Source organism: Peromyscus leucopus, chromosome 3 (genome assembly GCF_004664715.2).
Source record: "Peromyscus leucopus breed LL Stock chromosome 3, UCI_PerLeu_2.1, whole genome shotgun sequence".
Classification (NCBI taxonomy): Eukaryota; Metazoa; Chordata; class Mammalia; order Rodentia; family Cricetidae; genus Peromyscus; species Peromyscus leucopus.
The window spans coordinates 33,783,477-33,806,543 of NC_051065.1; the positions used below are offsets into that span (position 1 = coordinate 33,783,477).

General features: G+C 34.7%; 1 protein-coding gene across 1 annotated transcript in view; it reads left to right on the plus strand.

The window, feature by feature from the left end:
- The window catches only part of Hgf (hepatocyte growth factor), a 65,588-nt gene extending 53,474 nt beyond the window's left edge, over window positions 1–12,114 (plus strand). The window contains 8 exon segments of the mRNA XM_028861998.2: window positions 1,034–1,072; window positions 2,172–2,268; window positions 3,934–4,008; window positions 5,044–5,102; window positions 5,105–5,189; window positions 5,713–5,819; window positions 5,943–6,088; window positions 8,877–12,114. Of these exon segments, the coding sequence (XP_028717831.1) occupies window positions 1,034–1,072; window positions 2,172–2,268; window positions 3,934–4,008; window positions 5,044–5,102; window positions 5,105–5,189; window positions 5,713–5,819; window positions 5,943–6,088; window positions 8,877–9,044 (776 nt within the window). The 3' untranslated portion in view covers window positions 9,045–12,114.
- Window positions 12,115–23,067: the final 10,953 nt, after the last annotated feature.

The window sequence follows — 23,067 nt, forward strand, 5'->3', positions numbered from 1 at the left end:
CTTTAGCGTGCATTAATTCTCTCAAGTACTCTCATAAATAACAATCACATTTGCATTCCAAAGGTGTCTATGTGTCATTATTGTTTTGTTGCTGGATTATCTGAGCTCAGGGCATTTCCAGGGATTAACGGCCAGCTGGGTCTAAACCTTGCCTGGCTGAACTCTACGCCATCAATTCTGAAGAGTTAAGACATTAAGCCTCAGGAAATGTCTCATGTCTCATTCATTACTGTTCAAGTGCTTCCAAAATCCCAGCATCCTCTAAGCTCTCTTTATGCAGCAATTAAACCCCAGTAGAGAGTTCATGGAAGGAGTAAGCCATGAGGGTTCAGGTAGAGTTATGTGTAGTATCCAGTGTTTTCTTTTTACCATACTTTTTTTTTTTTTTTTTTTTGCAAACATCTGGAAAAGCTAACTTTTGGCATATTCTATCAACAAAAATAATTATTTACCCTGTTTCTGCAGAGATGACATTAATTTCTATTTTCTAAACTCTTGCATAGATTTTAGAAAGCATGTGCATTTTCAATTAACCTCAATCAAGTATGAATAAGAGGAGCTTTTAGAAAAAAGTAAATAGTTGGAATTGCAGTGAAAATAAGACAGTCAGTCTGTATGAAGTCCCTCTCAAACAATAATGAACATGAATACTGGTATATGGAGTAGCCTTGGTGTATGGTGCTGAATATCTTGCAGAATGAGGTAATCTCCAGCTACTGTTTGGAATCCAGTCTGTCAAAGACCACAAAGCCACACACAACTGCTGCCTTCAGAGTCACAAACGAGACCTTCCCACATTATGTAACACCTAGAGGAAGAAACAATGTTAATTAGGGAAAGGGACAAAATTATTCAAAAAATTCACATTACATTTATAATTTATTTTGATGTCAATAGTGTTAGCAAATTATTCATTTTTAAGTGAATTGAATGTCAATAGTTTTAGTAAATTATCACAAATAGATTTCAATGCCTTGGTTTGATTTTATATAGATGAATATGTATACATGAATTATGATATGTATTTCTACAGGTGAAGGCGATACCACACCTACTATTGTTAATTTGGACCGTAAGTAGTATTCAAAATATAATTGCATCTCCATATGTCCCAAATGATTTCATTATTATCTTCATATAATAAAGATAGAAAAAGTTACAAATAAAATTTTGGTTTATATGAGAAGTATTTGGCACTATAATAACAATTCTTCTAAAGTCATTGTATTTTTTTCTATTTTATTTTTAAATTATGTATATGTATGTGTGTGTGTGTGTGAGGGGGTGATTGCACATTGGTGCAGTAGCCCGAGGAGATCAGAGGATGGTGTCAGATGCCCTGAAGCTGGGAGTATGCCTCATGGTGTAGGTGTTGGGAACTGAATTCCTCTGTAAGAGCAGTACTTGCTGAAACGTTTCTCCAGCCTTTATTTTAAAATTTATATTTCCCTAATTATAGATGTAAAATAGTCAAAAAAAACTGCATATAACTTTTAAAAGTGTCTTTACACACCTTTAATTTGGGGAAGACTGTATGCAATGGATCACATTTATATGATCACCCTCCAAGAGACATGAGACTAATACAGGTAGAAACAAGGGGCCATGCTTTTGGATAGTTCCACAGCTTCTATGTTCTGTTCTGCCTTAAAGCCCTTTACTAGCCTTGTGGTCTGCTAGGTTGATGATAGCTTCTGAGATATTCACTTAATCCTGAGAATAAGAAGCTGGTGGAGGCACTTTTTTTTCTTCTTTGAGACAGGGTTTCTCTGTGTAGTTTTGGTGCCTGTCCCAGATCTCACTCTGTAGATCATCCTGGCCTCGAACTCACAGAGATCAGCCTGGCTTTGCCTCCTGAGTGCTGGGATTAAAGGCGTGCACCACCATTGCCCAGTGAGACACTAGGTTTTTTTTTTTGTTTGTTTGTTTTTGTTTTTGTTTTTTCACATCCTTCTTAGGCTGAAAGAAGTTATTCAAGCATTTTGTTGTTGTTTATGAAAACTGGGGATGACAAGCACCATGGGCTTGACAAACAACTATGGCCTTTCTCCAAAATGTTGTTTTAATCCCGTCACACTAGTTACACCTGTCTAGCGATCACAAAACTTAATAAAAGTAAAAGGCACTGAGTAATGTCTTGAAAAATGTTTTCTGTGGTCTTGTTTTTTTAGATCCTGTAATATCCTGTGCCAAAACAAAACAACTGCGAGTTGTAAATGGCATCCCAACACGAACAAATGTAGGGTGGATGGTTAGTTTGAAATACAGGTAATTAATTATTCACGACTGCAAATCACAATGTTCTGAATATTTGCAAAAGCATATTTTCAACTTAAGATTGCAAGAAAACTGTGCCCTTTACAAGACACTACTCTGGGGATCAAGGACTGATTTGTGTCCTTACTAAACTGTGTACTGGATTATGTAATATAAACACATGATTATCTTTATAAGTTTTAACAAAGTTTCCACTAATACTGATTCTAAATGTGACACTGATTCTGATGAGCTAAAAGAAAATGACAGGAAAGACCTATTTGTACCTTAATGTCACCATGATAGCTATAGTACATATATTAATTTTCAAATCTAAGATATTTTAAATTTATATTCTAAGATGCTTATACACAATCACAGAAATGATGTTTTTAGTTTCCAACATCACTGAAAGGGAAAACAGCAATTTTAAAGTGTTTTATTATGGAAGTCAATAACCTATTATAACAATTGGGTAGTTTTGATTTTTGTAATCAGTTTGGATACAGAACTTTTAATATGTCTATTTCTTAAAGGTCTTAACAATTGCTAATATGATCTATGTAAAAATCAGTATGCAAGTTATATAGTAGAAAACTTTAGATCTGTGTCATAAAATTAAAAACCTGACTTACATTGTTCGTGTCCTGCGTGTATTAGTCCACAGAGCCTTTTCAACCCAAGTTCTTAGTAACCACAGCTGTTTGGTTATTTTTCCAAAACACACATTGAAGAGAATAGGAGTTAAGGCTCAATATACACTGTCGTCCTCCTGTGTGGTAAGCTGTAAATAACTGTCCCTTCAGCTGAGACTTTCCAGTGCTGCCCTATGAAGCCCTGAGCAGCTGTTCTCCTTGGAAATGTGACATGTGGAAAGCTGTAGTCTTTTCATAGTTCTGCCAAAAAGAAATGGATTTATAGATTTTGTACTAGTTCTTATTCTTCTGTACAAAATTTTAAAAATTCTTAGATGATTTATCTTGAAAAATTATTTTGCTTTCATAAGTGAAATACTATAGTAGTGATCTTACATTTGGTAAATTTATCCAAACCCAGCTACTTTTTATCACATCAAAACTAAACAGTGAGGCTGGAGGTGTAGTTCAGTGTAGAAAACTTCCTTAGTGTATGCAAGGCATTTAGTATATCCAGGGCCACAAAAGCAAAATTCCAAACTACTAAATAGTGGTAGAGGAAAAGGAGAATGGAGTAACAGTAAAAAAGTAAAATAAAACATTGCTACCGTTGGATGGTTTTTCAGAGTTGTTTAATGAAATCTCAAATTATCATTTTCATAATCAAATGCTGAATTTTAAACACTTCTACAATTTTATTCACTTAAATTATCTTATATTTGCAGCATATATTGTAGGTGGTCATAAACATAAATGCTTGCATTGGGAATATATACTTGTGTATAGTGACTATATTTTCTGTTGTAAACTTATGCCCTAAAATTTGCTCACATTTGTGAAAACACTCATGGATGCCATACTCACCAAACACCAGCCTCAGACAAAGGCACTGCTGTGTGTTGTTCCAAGTAGATTGTTTTCATTCTTCTTGACAGTTCATTTAGTTTTGAGAAATGAAGCCATAGGTTTTCACTAATTGGCAGTCAAGTTTTGTTTTTTGTTTTTCTGCAAAGATGTTACTTGTTCATTTCTCTTTTCATAGAAATAAACATATCTGTGGAGGATCCTTGATAAAGGAAAGTTGGGTTCTTACTGCAAGGCAATGTTTTCCAGCAAGGTAAGATGGTTTTTAAATCAACATTTATTTGGGGCATTTAAATCTACCTTCTATTTGATTTTAATATCGAACATTTATTTTACAGGAATTTATCAGAACAAGTTAACCATTTAGTTTACTTTAAATTAAAAATGAAGTGTGTGTGTGTGTGTGTGTGTGTGTACTTGACATGGTTTGCATGTTGAGGTCAGAAGACAACTTGTGGGAATCAGTTCTGTGCTTCCACCATGGGGTCTCAGCAATCAAATTCAGGTCATCAGGCTTGGTCACAAGCATGTTTATCTACTGAGTCATCTTGTCTGCCCTTCCTTTTCAAATTTAATTATAAAAGTTTGGCTTCACTGATATTTTCATATTTAGTGCTCATCAGTGTTTAGTGTTCATTCAGCTAACTTTTTTTCATGATTGACCTTAGTCTTGCTTGAGAAAAAAATTTCTTTGTATTATGTAAATAAAGCCATGTCCCAACTTCCCATTTGCACATAGTATTTCAAAAGAGAAATGCTTCTTCTGATAATCAGCAGGCATCCTTGAATCTTTGTATCTTTTTGTATGTAGAGACAGCTTTAGGACCAATTTGGGAAGAGTTTCAAAGACAATGATGTCAGCAAAGAGAAGGAGGCCTTCCTAGAGCTTACTTCTTAATTCTCTTCATACCAATGGTTTTTGTGAAAATCTTAAACCTTAGTGATAAACCAAATATATACACAACTGAAAGTAATCAAAATTTATATGCAAATTATAATGTAAATTCATGTAAAGAACATGAGGATTTTTTAGCAGGTGACTTTCTTTATAGCAAGTGTAATAAAACATTTTATAAACTCAATAGCCTCTGAATTTCTGCAACTTCGTTTTCTCTGCTTCAATACATTTGTGGTATTCAGAATCTCCCTTAACAAATGTGTTATTATATATTATACTTCGGATCAAAATTGAAATGTTGCTCTTTATCCTTATAAGTTAAAATGACAGTGGAAATTAGTAATAATTTACACTTAGACACTATAATTTGCCTTTTTATTTTCTGCTTAGAAACAAAGACTTGAAAGATTATGAAGCTTGGCTTGGAGTTCATGATGTCCATGGGAGGGGCGAGAGAAACGTAAACAGGTCCTCAACGTTTCCCAGCTGGTCTATGGACCCGAGGGCTCAGATCTGGTGTTGCTGAAGCTTGCTCAGTGAGTTTCTAGAGATTTTCTGTTTTAATGGGAACTCAATTTACAAAACAATGTTTTTCAGCTTAGTTTCTTTTTTCTAGCATCTAGTTTTATTATTATCTCATATATCAAGGGTAATATTTATATGTGCATGTTTATTATGTGCATGTATATATATACATATATATGAGGACATGTATTATAAAAAGGTGTGATATGATTTTCAAAAGCAATAAGTGAATTTGGTACAATATTCTTACCATCTTAAAATTCAAGCTTAATAACAATTATTTGACTCTTTAGAAAAAAATCAAGGTAATTTTTTGCACAGCTAACATTTATTTGAGACTATTACTAGTAAATGTCTCCTTCCTCTATAATTTATCCCAAGCTTTGTCCTATTAATTAAATAGGTACTCCTTCTTTGCTTTTGTTTTAGTAGCCAAGGTTCCCTTGTGTCTTAATATTGCACAAGGCACTTCCTGTACAAGTTTCTGTAGAGTTGTATCCCACAGACTACTCACACTGTATTTTGTCTTTTAAGGCCTGCGGTCCTGGATGACTTTGTTAGTACAATTGATTTACCCAATTATGGCTGCACAATCCCTGAAAAGACCACTTGCAGTGTTTACGGCTGGGGCTACACAGGATGTAAGCTAATTTTTAAGATCCAACAGAATACAATAGTTATTTAAAGTATAGATGCTTTTTATTTCTTGCCTTCCTTGCCTTTACTCATTTCTTATTAACTTTATATTTTTTATACCATTCTAGTGATCAACTCGGATGGTTTATTACGAGTAGCACATCTGTATATTATGGGGAATGAGAAATGCCGACAGCATCATCAAGGGAAAGTGACTCTGAATGAGTCTGAACTGTGCGCTGGGGCTGAAAAGATTGGATCAGGACCATGTGAGGTAAAAATTGGTTGTTCAAAAAGGAGTTTATCATTGGAAGCAGACAGGTGGAGCATTCCTGTAATCCAAGAACTCAGGAAGCTGAAGCAGGAAGATTTCAAGTTCTTGACAAAAGCTTGTCTTAAAAACCAAACTAAAACAAAAATGTCTTAACAGCCAATGCCATAATTTCTTGTGTGTTTTCTGTTTATTTTTGTCAAATCATAATATTTGTAGACCAACCCATTCCTAGAGAAGGAAGCATAGAAAAAGCCTTCTGTAATTTTTGTTCAATTCTTTTAATTGACTAATGAGCCAGCCCATGTTTCATTCACAAAACACAGTCAAGGTCTTTGTCTCTAAAAAGAATACTATACAAACTGCAGACTCTCAGAGGAGGCTGTGCTGGTAAGAAGTATGCAAATCAGTCTACTAGTGCTCTTCTAAATTTGTTCATTTTTGTGAATCTCCCCGTATGAACCGATTATTAATATTGGGAGATACATGCCAGATTTGAGATCTCAAGGGTGCTATGGATAGATATTCATCTTTCTAAAGAAATTCTTTTTTTTTTTTTTTTTTTAAATCAAAGGTTAATGTTAGTGACTTTAAGCTTGGTTATTTTCATGTCTTAAGGCAACTTCTTACAGCTTAGCATGGTTCCCATCCTTGTTTTACACAGACAAGCTGCTAAGCTATCATTTTAGATAGATTTTGAATATGAGAAGCATATTCTTCAAGTCTCATAGCTGTGGGATGCTGGAACACTCTGTGTGGTGATTTCAACAATAGTGTGATAGCTTTTGATATGTAAAAGGATGTATGTCCTAAGTGTAGAATATAAGGACACTAAAATATTTGCATGGCATATACAACTTTCTTTGGAATTTTCTTCAAGTGTGTGTTGATTTAGTTACAGAGTTTTTAGATAAAGTCTGACTGGATTTGTTTCTTTCAGGACAGTGGGCATTATTCTGGCAGAGTGAGAGGAACGTTTAATAAGGAGAAAAGATACTTTTTAAAGCAATGAGTTCTGTGAGCTCAGGAGTTTGGAATCAGACAGGGTTGTGGGATCCTCTAGAGGGAAGTGTAGGTATCCTGTGCCACGTCACCTATCACGTGGTAACTTGCAGAGTTGACTTCTCCATCGTTATCCATCTGCGCTGTCTTAGTTTCCTTACTTTGGAATGGTTTGTCCTTTTAACCATGTTCACAATTTCTGAACTGGCAGAGAAGAGTTAGCCTTACATCACTTTTATATCTTCCAGAAGACAATTGTCACCCCAAGACTCATGTGTTCACGTGTGACCATTCCCTCCTCCCGAACCCTCACTTCTTTCATTCCTTTCTTCCCAGCCTCTTTGCATCTGTTGTTTACTCCATCAGTCAAGCATATTTAAAGACAATGACCCTGAATTTCTCTATGGTGGACGTGACAGAACACCTATAGAAAATCTCCAAAGAAAGTCATTGGAAAAGTGCCTGGTGTATTATTTAAACCTCAATTTTATTACCTTATGACGTTTGGAATATAGAAGGTGTCAAAAAAAAAAAAAACAAAAACAAAACAAAACAAAAAAACCAACCCCAATTTCTGTACTGTTTGACATTTGATTTCAGGTCTATCTTAATTTCCCTCTCAAAAAATATATGAATGCCCACAATACAGAAATAACTTTTGCAGCATTTGTTTATTTTTTTTAAATTTCATTGCTTTGAGAGGAAAATGAAGACAATCTCAAACATTCTTTTTTATATAAGGATGTCCAAATCTAGTCACTGTGTTTCTTTTTTTTTAAATGTGTGTGTATGAGTGCTTGAATGCTTATATGTATATCATATGTATGCTTGGTGCTCATGGAAACCAGAATAGGGTGTCAGGTTCCCAGTAGCTAGAGTTACAGGCAATTTTAAGTCACCTTCTATGGGTGGTAAGAACCAAATATGGGTCCTCTGAAAGAGTCATCTGAAGTACTGAGTAATCTTTCCAGCTCTGTAACTATGTTCCTAAGAGGCTGCAAGGTACATAAAAGTGATACAGTACAGACGTAACAGTTATCTATACAAAGGTGTGTAGTATGAATACATGCATAGTCATATAGTTAACATTTGTATATTAATATGTATATGTGTATATGCACATGTTAATCTCTATCCATTTATCATATTTCTTTACCTGATGATATTATAAAATATTTAAATTATAACTATATTAACTACTAGTATCAACTGGGACTAGAGGAATATTTCATGCTTGGAAAAATAATTTCCAAATTATATAGAATTATTGTTTTAATTATAAGGATTTTCTATTTATACTGTTAAAATAAACTTTTGGAGAAAGGCAAAGTGTTTTAGAAAGAAGAGAAAGTTTAATGAAGTTTAATGATTAAATCATGTGATTACAAGTGCATTTTCTCTGTATTTTACAAATCTATACATTTTCCAAATATTGGACACATGGTAAATATCAACAACAAAATAAATATAAAATTGAAAATAACTGGGGGGGGAGGGTGGAGAATGCTGAGAGATAGCTCAGTGGGGTACGGCACCTGCGGCCAAGCCAAAGGACCTGAATTCAAATCCCAGCTGGAAGGAGAGAACCAACTCCCATAAGTTGACTTCTGACCTCCACAAGCATGGATGTACACACAATAATTAAAATGTAAAAAAAAAAAAAAAAAGACATTATTGAATGACTAGACCATTTAGCTGCAAGTTCGCAGTGGATGCTGCTGCTGAAGAATTCTTGCTTTTTTACCTCCCAAATAATGTATTCTGTTGTTGTTCTGTCTTTTCTTCTTAGGGAGATTATGGTGGCCCACTCATTTGTGAGCAACACAAAATGAGAATGGTTCTTGGTGTCATTGTTCCTGGCCGTGGGTGTGCCATCCCAAACCGCCCTGGTATTTTTGTCCGAGTAGCATATTACGCAAAGTGGATACACAAAGTAATTTTGACGTACAAGTTGTAATATCCATAGAAGAAGCCAGTGTGTTTGAAGAGTCCATCAATACATAAGGATTTCAGAGACTTCAAGATTAAAATGTCATCTAAACCAATCCTAAAATAACTACTTGAGTGTTGTGAATGTTCAGGAACTCATTAATATATGGGTGTGTTCTGTTTTGTTTGTCAGTGTTATTTTGTAAATGTTGAAGTGAATTAAGGTACCTGTAAGTGCAGTAACACATCTCCTGAAGATACTTGAACGGATTAAAAACATGCAGAAGTGTAGTTGCTAGATGATAAAAGATTTAAAGGTAAAGGTTAATTAATCATTCTATGCTGCTTGTCAGGGTTGATATCTTAATGATGAATTAATCATAAGTTAAACATTATTTTAACCCCACCAAAACAATCTGTACCTTGTGTTTTTAACTTGTAACTCTGTATTAAATTATATTACACTTCATATGGCACATGCTATACTCCATTTTTTTGCAACATATATCCTGCAATACCAGTACACAAACATCCTTTTACAAAAACACATGACCATAACACATGGCTGAGTACTCATGCAGCACATATCACAGTTTAAACCATGAAGTATCTAGTGTAATCTATAAATACTTGGATGTATGTATCTATATTTATTCTAAAATTTAAGATTTTTGAAAGATCAGTGGGAATATTCAGGAAAGGTACAGGTATAAGTGTTGACCCTCTGTACATATAGCATATGACCTCCACTGGAAAGTGTTCAGAGTCAGGATAGGACCCATAGGATAAAATAATGACTAGCTTTGATGTTTATTTATATTTATTATCCTAGTTATTTTGTGTGCTTTCTAATTCCTAAAAAGCAGAAAGTACTAAGTGTATTTGTATTATTTCTTTCCTCCAAATTTGGTCTACTTATTTATGCAGGATATTGGTTGATCTATTTTCTTAAAACATTTATTCAGTTTTCAAATGTGTCTTAATGAAAAAATTTAAGTGTCTCTGTCTTCAAATATATATTTATATGGGTTAATATTAAACTTGCTGCTGTGATTGGCTTCTAGCTCACTTTCCTTAAATTTCAAAAATGATTTAGCATAAAATATCCATGTCTGAAAAGCTTTGTGAATATCCCTTCATTAAATTTTGCTTTGAAATATTTTGGAGAAAAAAAGGAAAATAATTTCCTCAACCTAAAAATTATTAGCCTTTGAGTAATATGAAAAAAAATATGAAGTGAAAGAAAAAGTATTTTTTCTAAATTATTTAATTAAATTACTTTAAAATGTATAATTAAAAATCCAAAAATCAGATATGCTATAAAGATATTATCATATTTTCTCATTTCTTTTGACAAAGCTCTTTCCTAATGACATGGAATATTCATTTAAATTTTATAATCTATATTATAATATTCAAATTATATTTATTATTCTACTTGCCATGACTAGCTTTGTGTTGTATATCCAGAGGTAGGATATTAAAAAAATAATAAGACAGCTTCTAAGTTCTCAGTCTTCATGTGTAAATCAAGAATATTAAAAGTTATAATTTCAGTGGTTGAATCCATTGTTCCCATTTTTGAGGTCGAATTCTTTTAAATTATTCACAGGCCAAAGATTCAATCAATGCCCTAATGCATCCTCACAACTTCTGGAAGTAAATCCGGAAGTTCTTGCACAAGCTTTGACATAGGGGTGTGTGTGTGTGTGTGTGTGTGTGTGTGTGTGTGTGTGTGTGATATACACACACATACACATGCATATATATTTGTGATAACATAGGTACTGTTGATAAACAGTGGATGCAGAGAAATCCAATGAATTGCCAGACCATATCATTTTATATTCATTCACATTTTCTTTCCCTTTTATAACACGTTCTTTTAACAAAACAGAAATTTCAAAGATATATTATTAAAATATTAAAGTCCTTTTCATAGCTTCTTTTTGGATTGTCTAAATTTCAGTGCTATATTTAATAATATTGGTAAAGCTGTTGTGATAATTGCAATACTTTAACATACTGACATTTTACAATACTTCTTGCAGAGTATTTTTTTAATTATCCATGAAAAGAGAAACAGAAATTACCTAGAAACAATCTGAAATCAAGTTTTCAGATACTTTGTAATCAGTGTTTCTAATTTTATAAAAAGTAAACAAATGCCAGTCCGTCACCAAACATGGTTTGTTAAGCAGCTCTCTCCATGAGGTTTTCTTTGCAATGGGCGAAGTGGATGGCGTGGATAGTGGACAAGATCTATGGTGTCTTACTTGGTAGGAAAGGGCACAGTTATTGTGAAAACAATACTATGTATGAGATGGTTTTCTGTGAATAAATTTCAAAGGAAGAAGAGAAAAAAATTCAACTTATCTAGAAATCTCTATTATTTTTGTCTCATGGACAAGAGGGCCTTTTGAATTATGAGCTTTCAAGTGGTTTTGTTTTGGCTGAGTAACAGTTATACACTGTTATAATTGTAGATATTTTTCTTATGTCTGCAGGAATAGAAGTGTAAAACTAAAATCTTAGTGATGTGCCTCTGCTGTGCAGAGGGGTGATAATTCTTTTGTATATTTCTTTAATGTTATTGTGAAATGTAAAGTAGCTTTTACCAATATGCTGTGGGCAGGTCCTCGGTATACTGGTTTCTAGTGAGCTGGTCTTTGTAACAGGTTCTGGCTTGCTATCTAAGTGTTTCAAGCTATAGCAATGGGAAACACTGGTCAGCAAGAAAAATCACAATAATGGCATGTGTTGGCAAAGCTGTATTTCACTTATTCCTGTGGATATTTCTTGCTGGTATCAAGGGTACTGTGCAGAGTGGATGTTCCAGCTACAACATCCCTGAAAAAGAGCACTGTCAAGAACTGGGAGTTGCTGTTGGGTATTTTCTTTCCTTTACAAAACAAATACTGTCTGTAACATACAGGGCATGAAATAGAAAATGTCAATACTATCTCATGATAAGCATAAGCAAACCTTAAATTGATTTAATGAAGTTCAAAAATAACTACTTCCATTCACTCTATGCAACAACCACACACTTACATTTATCGAAAACTCAAAAAATAAAAGGACTTGAGCAAAGACAACATATTTGCCTTTTTATAATGAGTGATTTGCAATGAATAGCTCTCATAATTAAGTCCCAGAAAGAATGTATTTTTCAAAATTCATTGGAAGTTTGTACCAAAAATTTATTAATAAGAACAAACCAACCAACCAAACAAACAAAAATATTGTCCTATCCCAGATCCTTACCTCTTGACAGTGCCACTTTCATACAGGTTCATTTCTGTTTGCACAGAAGGCTTCTGTCTTTAGGCAGCTGAAAACCGAGTCCTGTGGATATCGCAGCTTTTCTGTCTATGTAAATAGGACAATGATAAGCTGCCGACTAAGTGGGATAGCTGGATGCTTTCCCCAAAAATGGAACACTGTGGTGGTGGCTTGTATTATAAACTCTCTGTAGTTAATAAAGTTATTTTTATAACCATAATTATATTATTATTCTTAATAATAATAAAATATTTTACCAAATGTCTCCTTTCTCTTTTATAATTGTATGTATAGACAAATATGTAACTGTCCTAGGACCTTAAAGAGGTAAGCAGCAACAAGATGGATTTAATTGACAGGAATAACATATATTTTGTTACAAAAAATATAGAATTTCTTTATAAACCAAGTAAAAATTGTATTTTCTCCTAACTTCTTTCCATAGGATTGACAGGGGTCTCCAAAAAATCATTAATATCTATGAACTTGAATATCTCCAAGCGTAAAATAGGATTATTTGGTCATTGTTTAGATTTGCTAGGAACCTACTATGCTGTTTTTGTTGTTGTTGTTGTTTGTGTGTTTTTTTTTGTTTTTTTGAGACAGGGCTTCTCTGTGTAGCGATGTGCCTGTCCTGGATCTCTGTAGACCAGGCTGGCCTTGAACTCACAAAGATTCACCACCTCTGCCTCCCGAGTGCTGGGATTGAAGGCGTGCACCACCACTACACGGTAAAGCTACTATGCTGTATTTTGCAACTTTGTATAAAAGATTTTAAATGTTCCTTACTTTTTTATACAACTATATGTTATAAAATTGTTCATAAGTTTTAATTAATTTATGGAATCTTTACAGGGAGCTCAATAATTTCACAATACATATGACTCCAAAGAATTTATTTACTTCAAAATAGAAAAACTAATTATTAACTCTCTAACCAAGAGCTCTGTAATTATTATTTCTAACTTTACCATACTGTCTCTCCCCCCACCCAGTGATTGTTAAAGTAACCAATCTTATATAGATTTTGATTTCAGATGATTCTTATATATAACTTGATAGGAATAGTAAGACAGCTGATCATTTTAATGATTATGCTTAAAGTAGAATATGCACACTTACGTCAGTATAATGTTTAAGATTGTGTACAATCTTAAGGAATTTTTAAAAATTCACTTCATTCTCTATAATCTATCTCATGTTTCTTTCAAGTAAAGAATCAAGAAATCTTTTAGAAATGGCATTTTGCAAAGTTTCTCAATAAGACAGAAAACTTCAGCAGTAAACTCAGAAAGTCTGGGCTCCTAAATACAGCGTTGCTCATTTTTCTGTATTGTGCTGCTCTAATTAAACACTAGTTAATAATTAAGTCTTAAACTTTTACAATAATTATTTATTTACATGCTTAAAAATGATAAATCATTCATGCTTTCTTGCAGAGTTCCTAGAGCTGTTCTTATTGAGTGGTTAGTATTGAAGTTAATTTTTAGTTGCTGAATTAAACTAATATTTTAATATGTGCTTTAAAATCCTTTATTTAGTGTTTAAGAATTTCATACATGTATATAATATATTTTGATCATATTCACCCATCCTCTCAACTTCTCCTGAATCCTTTCATATCCTCCTCCTAACATCATGTCATTTATTATCACGACCCACTGAGGCCAATTACTGCTGTCTGTATACGCATGCATGTGGGGCAGTCCACTAGGGCACTATAATTGACTCCTATTTGTCCAAGGCCCACAAGAATCATTTCAATCTGTATTTCCTCTGTGCTTAGGTCTAGGAGTCCTATCAAGGTTCTCTGACATTAATCTAACAATATCATCCTCACCTAAGCAATTCTAAATTAGCTCTCTGCGCCCTTATAATCAATGACAAGCTTGTCATGTACAAGTAACAGCAAAAGTTTTACTGTACAGAGCTCAGCAGATAAAACTCACTTTTACTTCATAGAACTCAAAGAATATAGAATAGATTATAAATTAGTTGTGTGCTCATTTGTGGTTTAAACATATAAAACATTAAAAAGACATAAATACTATAACAACACATGAAACTCCAGTCGAGCACTGAATCTTTATCTTTATAATCTTGAATAATTGGACTTTACGTTCACTATCTTTAGACATTTTCCAATGTAATCCTCATGCCCGTGTTCAGCAGCTATTCTCTACCATCACTAAACTTTCACATTTCATGCAGTTGCCTCTGTGTCTGCATCCTCACCCCAGTCTAGAAGTCCCCATCACCTCCGTGTCTGCATGCTCACCCCAGTCTAGAAGTCCCCATCACCACTGTGTCTGCATCCTCACCCCAGTCTAGAAGTCCCCATCACCTCCGTGTCTGCATCCTCACCCCAGTCTAGAAGTCCCCATCACCTCCGTGTCTGCATCCTCACCCCAGTCTAGAAGTCCCCATCAACCCATGCAGTGCTTGCCTCTTTTCACCTGTACTTGGTTGGAGTTGGCCTATGACTGTACCTGGCCTGACTTGCTTTGTTGGCCATTATTTTTAATGTGCATTATGTTACACTCAGTATGTACTTTATAAACACCAACAATGTCCTGTTATTAACATTTCCACAGTCTTTATTTTTCACAGTGCTTCAAATATAATGGTGGTAAAATATTTTATAATGAGTAATATAAAATGAAGTCTCTTTTTGGAGGATTAATATTGTTTCCAAGAGAATTTAATTTTTTTAAATTATTTTTTTACATACCAACCACAGTTTCCCCTTCTCCTCTCATCCTGTTCTCTCCCCTCCACTTCTCAGAATAGGTAAGACCTCCCATGGGTGTCAACAAATCATGGACATACCAAGTTGAGGCAGGACCAAGCTTCTCCCCGCCTGCATCAAGGCAGAATGAGGCATCCCACCATAGGGAATAGCTTTTGAAAAGCCAGCCCATGCTTCAGAGACAGATCTTGGTCCCACTGCTAAGTTCCACAAACAGATCAAGCTACACAACTATCACCCACATGCTTAGGTCAATCCCATGCATGCTGCCTAGCTGTTGGTCTAGAGTCTTTGAGCTCCCATAACCCAGTCAGCTGTCTCTGTGAGTTTCCCCAATCATAGTCTTTGACCCATGCCTTGCTCATATAATCCCTCCTCCCTCTCTTCAACTTGACTACTAGAGCTTGGCCCAGTGCTTGGCTGTGGATCTCTGTATCTGCTTCCATACAGTTACTGGATTAAGGTTCTATGATGACAATTAGGGTACAGGAGAAGGCCAGTTCAAGTATCCTCTTCACTATTGCTAGTAGTCTTAGCTGGGGTCATCCTTGTAGATTCCCTTGGAGTTTTCCTGGCACCAGGTTTGGCTAAGATAAAAAGCACTGATGATAGCTTATGTTAGAGAGGATGTGGAGTAAGGGGAACACTCCTCCACTCCTGGTGGGAGTGCAAACTTATAAAGCCACTTTGGAAATCAGTATGGTGGTTTCTCAGAAAATTGGGAATCCATCTACCTGAAGACCCAGTGATACCACTCGGGTATATACCCAAAGGATGCTCAGTCAGACTACAAGCACACTTGCTCAACTGTGTTCATAGCAGCATTATTCATAATAGCCAGAACCTGGGAACAACCTAGATGTCCTTCAACCCAAGAATGGATAAAGAAAATTTGGTACACTTACACAATGGAGTACTATTCGGTGGTTTAAAACAAAACAAAACATTAACATCATGAAATTTGCAGCCAAATGAATGGAAATAGAAAAAAAAAAATCATTCTGAGTGAGTTAACCCAGACCCAGAAAGATAAACATGGTATGTACTCACTTTTAAGTGGATATTAGATGTAAAGCAAATGATAACCAGGCTACAATACACAATGCTAGATAACAAGAAAGACTCTCAGAGGGAAGCATGGATTGCCCTGGGTGGGGAAAAATAGATGAGATTTCCTGGGTAAACTGGGGATGGGGGGAGAGAAGAGTGGGTGGAGAAAGGGAACATGAGGGATGGGGTTGGCTGAGTAGGAGGAGGGAGGGAGAAGGAGAGCAATGAAAAAGATATCTTGATAGAGGGGATCATTATAGGGTTAGGGAGAATTTAATTTGTATACCAATTGTTCAATTACCACTAAGAGTAATACATTTTAGGGCTTATTATTTAGATTTGAATTAGCAAATGGGGCTCATTTAACATGGCCTATTAATTTTATACACTAGATAACACTTGGAAAATATTTTTCGTTTATTAACTGATACACAAAAATTATGCACAGTATTTGCGAGGCAACTTGTAATATTTTGACAGTGTGCATAGTGTACTATGTGCAAATCAGAATAAATATATTCCTTGTGCACTCCTAATTTCTTTATGATAAATCATTCTAATGGTTTTTAAATATGTAGGACATATTATCTAGAGTCACCTCATTGCTCAATTGCACACCAGAATGCCTTGCTTTGGACTAAATGTAATTTAGTACCTATTAGTTAACCTATCTCCATTCTCCAACTTTTCCCAGATTCTGATACCCACCATTCTATTCTCAGTGCCTATGAGAGTGTATTTAAAAACTGAATGTATGAGAAAGATTGTGGTATTTGCCTTCTTGTTTTTTGCTTATTTCAGGAAATGTGGTGATCTCCAGTTCTACCCATGGTGTTGCAATTAGCACGATTTAATTCATTTTTATGTTTTAATAACATTCCACTGTACCTATCTGCCACACTTTCATTATCAGTTGATAGATAACTAGGTTTCTTTCACACCCTGTCTTGAATGAAAAGTGCTGAAATGAATTGAGGAGTGAGGATGCCGCACTAGCAGACAGATTTAATAAATAGTGATAGGATTGGTGGATTGTGTAGTAGTGCTATTTTAAATTTCTTGTCCTTCTTGTTTTCCCACAATGGCTAAGTTAATGTGAACCAGCATTACCCTTCTCATACCCTTGACAGTTCTTGTTTTGCTTTGTGGGTTTTTAAAATAGTCATTATTATGGTGAAATGATGGCTCATTGTGGTTGAATTTATGTTTCCATGATGATGTTGAGTCTTTTTTCATATGTGTGTTGTCCACTTCCATCTTCTTTTTAGAGTGTCTGTTGACACCTGCTTTCTGTCTTTTAAAGATTGGGCTGTTTTTCCAGGCTTTTTATTTTGCTGTGGGCAGCTGAATTTTGTACAGATTGTTAGTTTTATTCTCAGGTCGGTTGTGCAGTTTGTACTTATTTTCCCTGGTACTGTGAGCTGTCTTTTCCATTTTGATGGTTTTCTTAGTTGTGCAGATGCTTTCTCGTTTGTTATCCATCTTTTATAATTTTGTTTTTCTTTCTTATCCTCTTTATTCTTAGTTAACAAAAATAAACATTTCCAATTGTAATGTGTTGAAGTATTTCCCTTACATTTTATTTTAGTAGTTTCATAGTTTTGCTTGTTTCACATAAGTCTTTAATGCATCTAAGTTGAATTTAATATAATAACCATCTAAAGCCTGCTTGAATTTGATTTGATGAGTCATTAGGGTATAGTTTTATTCTTCATATAAATATAGTTGTTCCACATCTAGTTATCTAAGAGATTGTTCCCCATTGCCTTTTCTCAGTACCTGTTAAAAATCAAATCAGTGTAGACTTGTGAGAGTCCTTCCAGGATCTCTATTCTGTTTCATTACTCAGTTGTCATTGTATGTCAGTATTAGGATGTGGTAATTTGTGGGAGCCCGTTCTGGGGTTCCTCATGGCTTTACCCAGCAGGTCTGAATAGAGGATGATCAGGACCACGGGCCTGAGTGCAGGTGTCTGAGATGGCCTGCACTTGGCTGTGCTGGGGGAGGAGGTCTTTTGCTCCACCCCCTTGGCGTCTCTATAAAAACCCTGGACCAGAGACAGTCGGGGCCCGTTGGAATAGGTTCCAGGCCCTCTCGAGGCTATCCTTTATTTTCTATCTGTTTATCTCCGCAAGATTCTCTGCTATAAATCCTTCTATCTAATATTTCCTGCTGATCGCACTCAAGAAAACTCTGGGAAGCTGTGGGGGTGGTGGGTAAATGCCCCACAGTAATTGCTGTATCTTTGTGTTGTATTTTGAAGTCAGATAGTGTAATATGTTCAGCTTTGTTTCATCCAAGATGAGTTTGGCTACTTAGTTTTGTTTGTAATTCAATATAAATTTTAAGATTTTTTTCCCTAGATATGTGAAGAGTGTCATTAGTATATTTCAAAATCAAATTAAAATGTTATTTATGTGTATGAATGTGTTTCTATGTTAGTGAGCCATATGTGTGGGAGTACCCATAGAGTCCAGAAGAGGACATCACATTTCCTGGAGCTAGAGTTACAGAGTTCCTCTGTGATGCCGGTGCTGAGGGCTGAACTCTGGTTCTATAGAAGAAAGCTCTCTCAATCAGCAGGCCACCTGTCCAGACACAGGTCACTGATATTTAAATAATTAATAATACAAATTCTTTCAATTTTTTCAGGGTTTACATTGTTGAATACTTTTATTTTTGGTTAAATTTTTCTCTTTTTTATTTTTGTTAGTAATGTAAGTAGGGTTTTCTTTTAATTTCTTTCTTTAATAATTTGCTGTTAGTATGTAGAAACTTTTTAAATGTCAGTTTTGCATCTTGAAACTTGGCTGACGTTTTCATTGGTTCTAAGATTGTTTTGGTGAAGTCATTTAGGTTTTCCTTATAGAAGTCCATGACATCTGCAAAGAGTGAAAATTTAACCTCCCTCTTGGCATTCAGATGCCCTTCACTTCTTGCTCTTGCCTGGTAGGTCTGGTGGGATTTTCACCACTGTGGTGGTGATGGTCGTTATAAAAAGGGGGCTTCCGGCTATTGTTCCAGATCCTAGAGAGAAAGCTTTCATGTTTGCTGAATTCAGTATGACGTTAGCTGTGGGTTTGTTAGATATGACCTTTATTAAGATGGGATACATTACTCTCATAACTAATTAAAAACATTACCATGAAGAAATGTTAAATTATATCAAATATTTTCTGCCTCTGATAGCGATAATATTGATTTTACCTTTCATTTTGTAGACATGGTGTATCATGTACATTATTTTGCATATGTTGAACCATCCTTGAATTCCTGGAACAAAGTATTGATCATGGTCAATAATTTGTAGGATTTGGTTTTAATATTTTAGGATTTTTGCATCTATGTTAATCAAGAATATTTTTGGGTATTTTTGTATTTTTGTGTGTACTTGTCTAGTTTTAACATTATAGCATAATCCTGCACTGAGATAACAGTTTGAAAGAATTTTTTTCTAAATGTGAAGAATTATTGACTTTAAAAAGTTTATAGTTTCCTATTTGTAGGTTTATTTAAAAATTAAAATGGGAAATTCAATTTTTTACTTTTTAAAATTATGATAATTACATACTTTTCTTTTCGTAGTTTTCCCTCCAACCCTTTCCATGGATCCTCTTGCTCTCTTTCAAATTCCTGGCCTCTTTTTCTTTAGTTGTTACATATTATATACATAATTATTCTATATAAATTCCTAATACAGAGCCGGGCGTGGTGGCGCACGCCTTTAATCCCAGCACTTGGGAGGCAGAGGCAGGCGGATCTCTGTGAGTTCGAGGCCAGCCTGGACTACCAAGTGAGCTCCAGGAAAGGCGCAAAGCTACACAGAGAAACCCTGTCTCGAAAAAACCAAAAAAAAAAAAAAAATAAAAATAAAAAAATAAAATAAATAAATAAATTCCTAATACAATCTTCTCAGTCTATGTGTTACTAGTGTGTATATGATTTCAGGGCTGATCATTTGGTCTTTCTCAGTCAATGGTCTTTAGTATACACACATACATACACACACACGGAGAGAGAGACAGAGAGAGAGAAATATTTTTCTAGAGAAACCATTCTGGGTATTGTAACACTAGCCACATATACAGGCCTAGGGAAATTAGGGAATTAGATTTTTGTTTGCTTTATTAGTAAAAGTGTTTTCTTGATAAAACAAATACAATTTAATTTATGTAAGGGTGTGTTTTCGAATCTGGCATTTCACAGGAACAGCTGATGTCATAAACTTGAAGGGGAAAAGCACAGTAATTACTGCAAATACTCTTCATCAGCAATCAAGATAGTCTACTCATTGCTTGTGTATGGTGATATTTTATTTGTACTAAAATGTGATTTGTATATTAATAAAGTTCCCCAGGGGTCAGAGCTATTAGAGCCATAGCAAAAGCTGGGCAGTGGTGGTGCACGCCTTTAATCCCAGCACTTGGTAGGCAGAGCTAGGTAGATCTCTGTGTGTTCAAGGATACAGCCAGCATTGGAGACACACGCCTTTAATCTCAATACCAACCATAGAAGACCTGGAGGTCTGTACAGACAGGCAGTGACAAGGCAGTCATGTGGTTGGGTTTACACCCAATGAGAAGGCAGAACAGAAAGTCTATATAAAGACAAAAACACAGGAAGTAGGTCTCTTGGCTGCAGAGGCTAGCTGCAACAGACAGGGAAGGCTCTTAGCTCTGATCTCTTGGCTTTCTTCTTTGCATTGGTTCTGTGTTTCTTATTTAACAAGACTGTTGGCTACATCTACACTTGTGTGTAAATTTGTCATCTGAGAAGCATTATAAAGTTCCATCATACTAAGACTGTTACTTCATTAACAAAAGGTTTCCATTTGATGATTTCTTTTTACCCGAGAGAAACCAGCATAGGTAGCATGTTGCAATGAAGTAAAATGAAGGATTTTTGTATTGTTCTTTCCATATAGTTTATACTTTTAAAATATATTCTAAAGTTTTCAGATCTGAGTTTTTTTTTTTATATTTATTTATTTATTTATTTATTTTGGTTTTTCGAGACAGGGTTTCTCTGTGTAGCTTTGAAACCTTTCCTGGAACTCACTTTGTAGCACAGGCTGGACTTGAATTCATAGAGATCCACCTGCCTCTGCCTCCCGAGTGCTGGGATTAAAGGCATGCACCACCACTGCTTGGTCAGATCTCTGAATTTTTATATGACATAAAATCTAAATATAATGGCCGGGCGGTGGTGGCACACATCTTTAATCCCAGGACTCGGGAGGCAGAGCCAGGAGGATCTTTGTGAGTTCGAGGCCAGCCTGGGCTACCAAGTGAGTTCCAGGAAAGGCACAAAGCTACACAGAGAAACCCTGTCTCGAAAAACCAAAAAAAAAAAAAAAAAAAAAAATCTAAATATAATCATAACTTAGAATATATAAGGCACATCCTGTATTTTCATGATGTATACATCTGCCATAATATTTTGCTCTCTAAATATGTACACTTATGTCAATCATATCTCAATGGAATTGAAAAAATATATCACTGAGAAAATCAACCATTAAAAGAAATCACAAAATAAAAATAGTAATTTTATGAAAAAAGACTCCAAGAAATGATAAAAAGTAATTAATTGTCTCTGGACTATAGAGGAAAATGTTTAAGAACATGATTTAATATTTTTCTTTGGTCTTTCAAAGAGTTATTCTAATAGGAAATGTTCAAATTCTGTTGGTTGGTAAAGTGTGAAACTAGAAAACAATGATGGCGGCACCCTAATCCCAGGTAATAATTCTCAATTGGAAGGGTGAACTTACATAAAAGAACATGAAAAATCATAGCACCTCTAATCCTGGGCATTCCCTAGGAATACTTGCTCAATTACAGTTGCATTTTACTCAAACTGGCTTTTTGTGTAACACTTAAAAACTGTGTGGAGCACACCATGTGTTCATGGCTTGAAAAAATGTGGAGCTTCACAGAGGTCTCATATTCCACTGCACACTCTAGTCATTAAGACACTTTGAATATTGATGTATATTTTAAAGCATGTGAGAATGACTATAGAGGATTTATTGCAGTGAAAAAAATCTCTCACATATTTGAGACAATATTTCCTATCAGTTTTAAGTACTGAAGAAATGCAGTCTTGGAAAATTCATGTATTAACTCCCTGGTTTGAGATTTCAGCTCTTTTCCTAAACAGTAATAATTTTTTAACAAAAATGACTTTTAGAAAATCTATTCATTTGACACAATCTCCCATATCAATCTTTTTGCTCAATTTTTCTCTTTTCTAAACAATTTGAAAATGTTCATACACCTAGGAATATTTGAGTTGCCTTTTTTGACATTTGTAATGTCATTTGATACTCTCCTGTCATTCATATTATTGCGAAATTAATTACTCCAACAATCTGAAAGTTTTCTTATTTTGTTACCACTAAAGCTTTGAAAAAATAGTGTAGTTTGTTTTCATCTCACTAGATTTACAGTGTCCTTCTATCTGTTAATTTTCCATTTTTGGAAGTAGACATCTAAGAGAAAGAAAGTAAAAGTTAATTTACAAGAAATGGGAAAAAAATTTGAAAAACTAGAAGCGCCTTGAGAGAGATTTATGAAGATTTCTATATATGCTCTGAAGCAGAGTTAACAAAAGATCTAGAAGGCATTGTTCTCTTTTGCCAGTCTTTCTTTTTCCTAATTCATCATCACTTGTATTTTTGTCTGCTTATAAAAGTTAGTGTGAGGAGTCGCTCGAAAGCTAAGTATATAAGAAGAATAGCATGTGAGTGTAGTAATCTAGTCACAATGTTTTATTTTTCTTCTTTCCTTTCCTTTTTTATGTTTTTTTAAAACCTGTTAACTTTGTCAATAATATTTTCCAACTTTATTGAAGTTTTATTGACAAAATACATAAAGCATAAAAATGATGGCTGACATACGTATACACCATGAAATGATTATAATAAACTATTAACACAGTTATCACCTTACACAGTTAACACTTG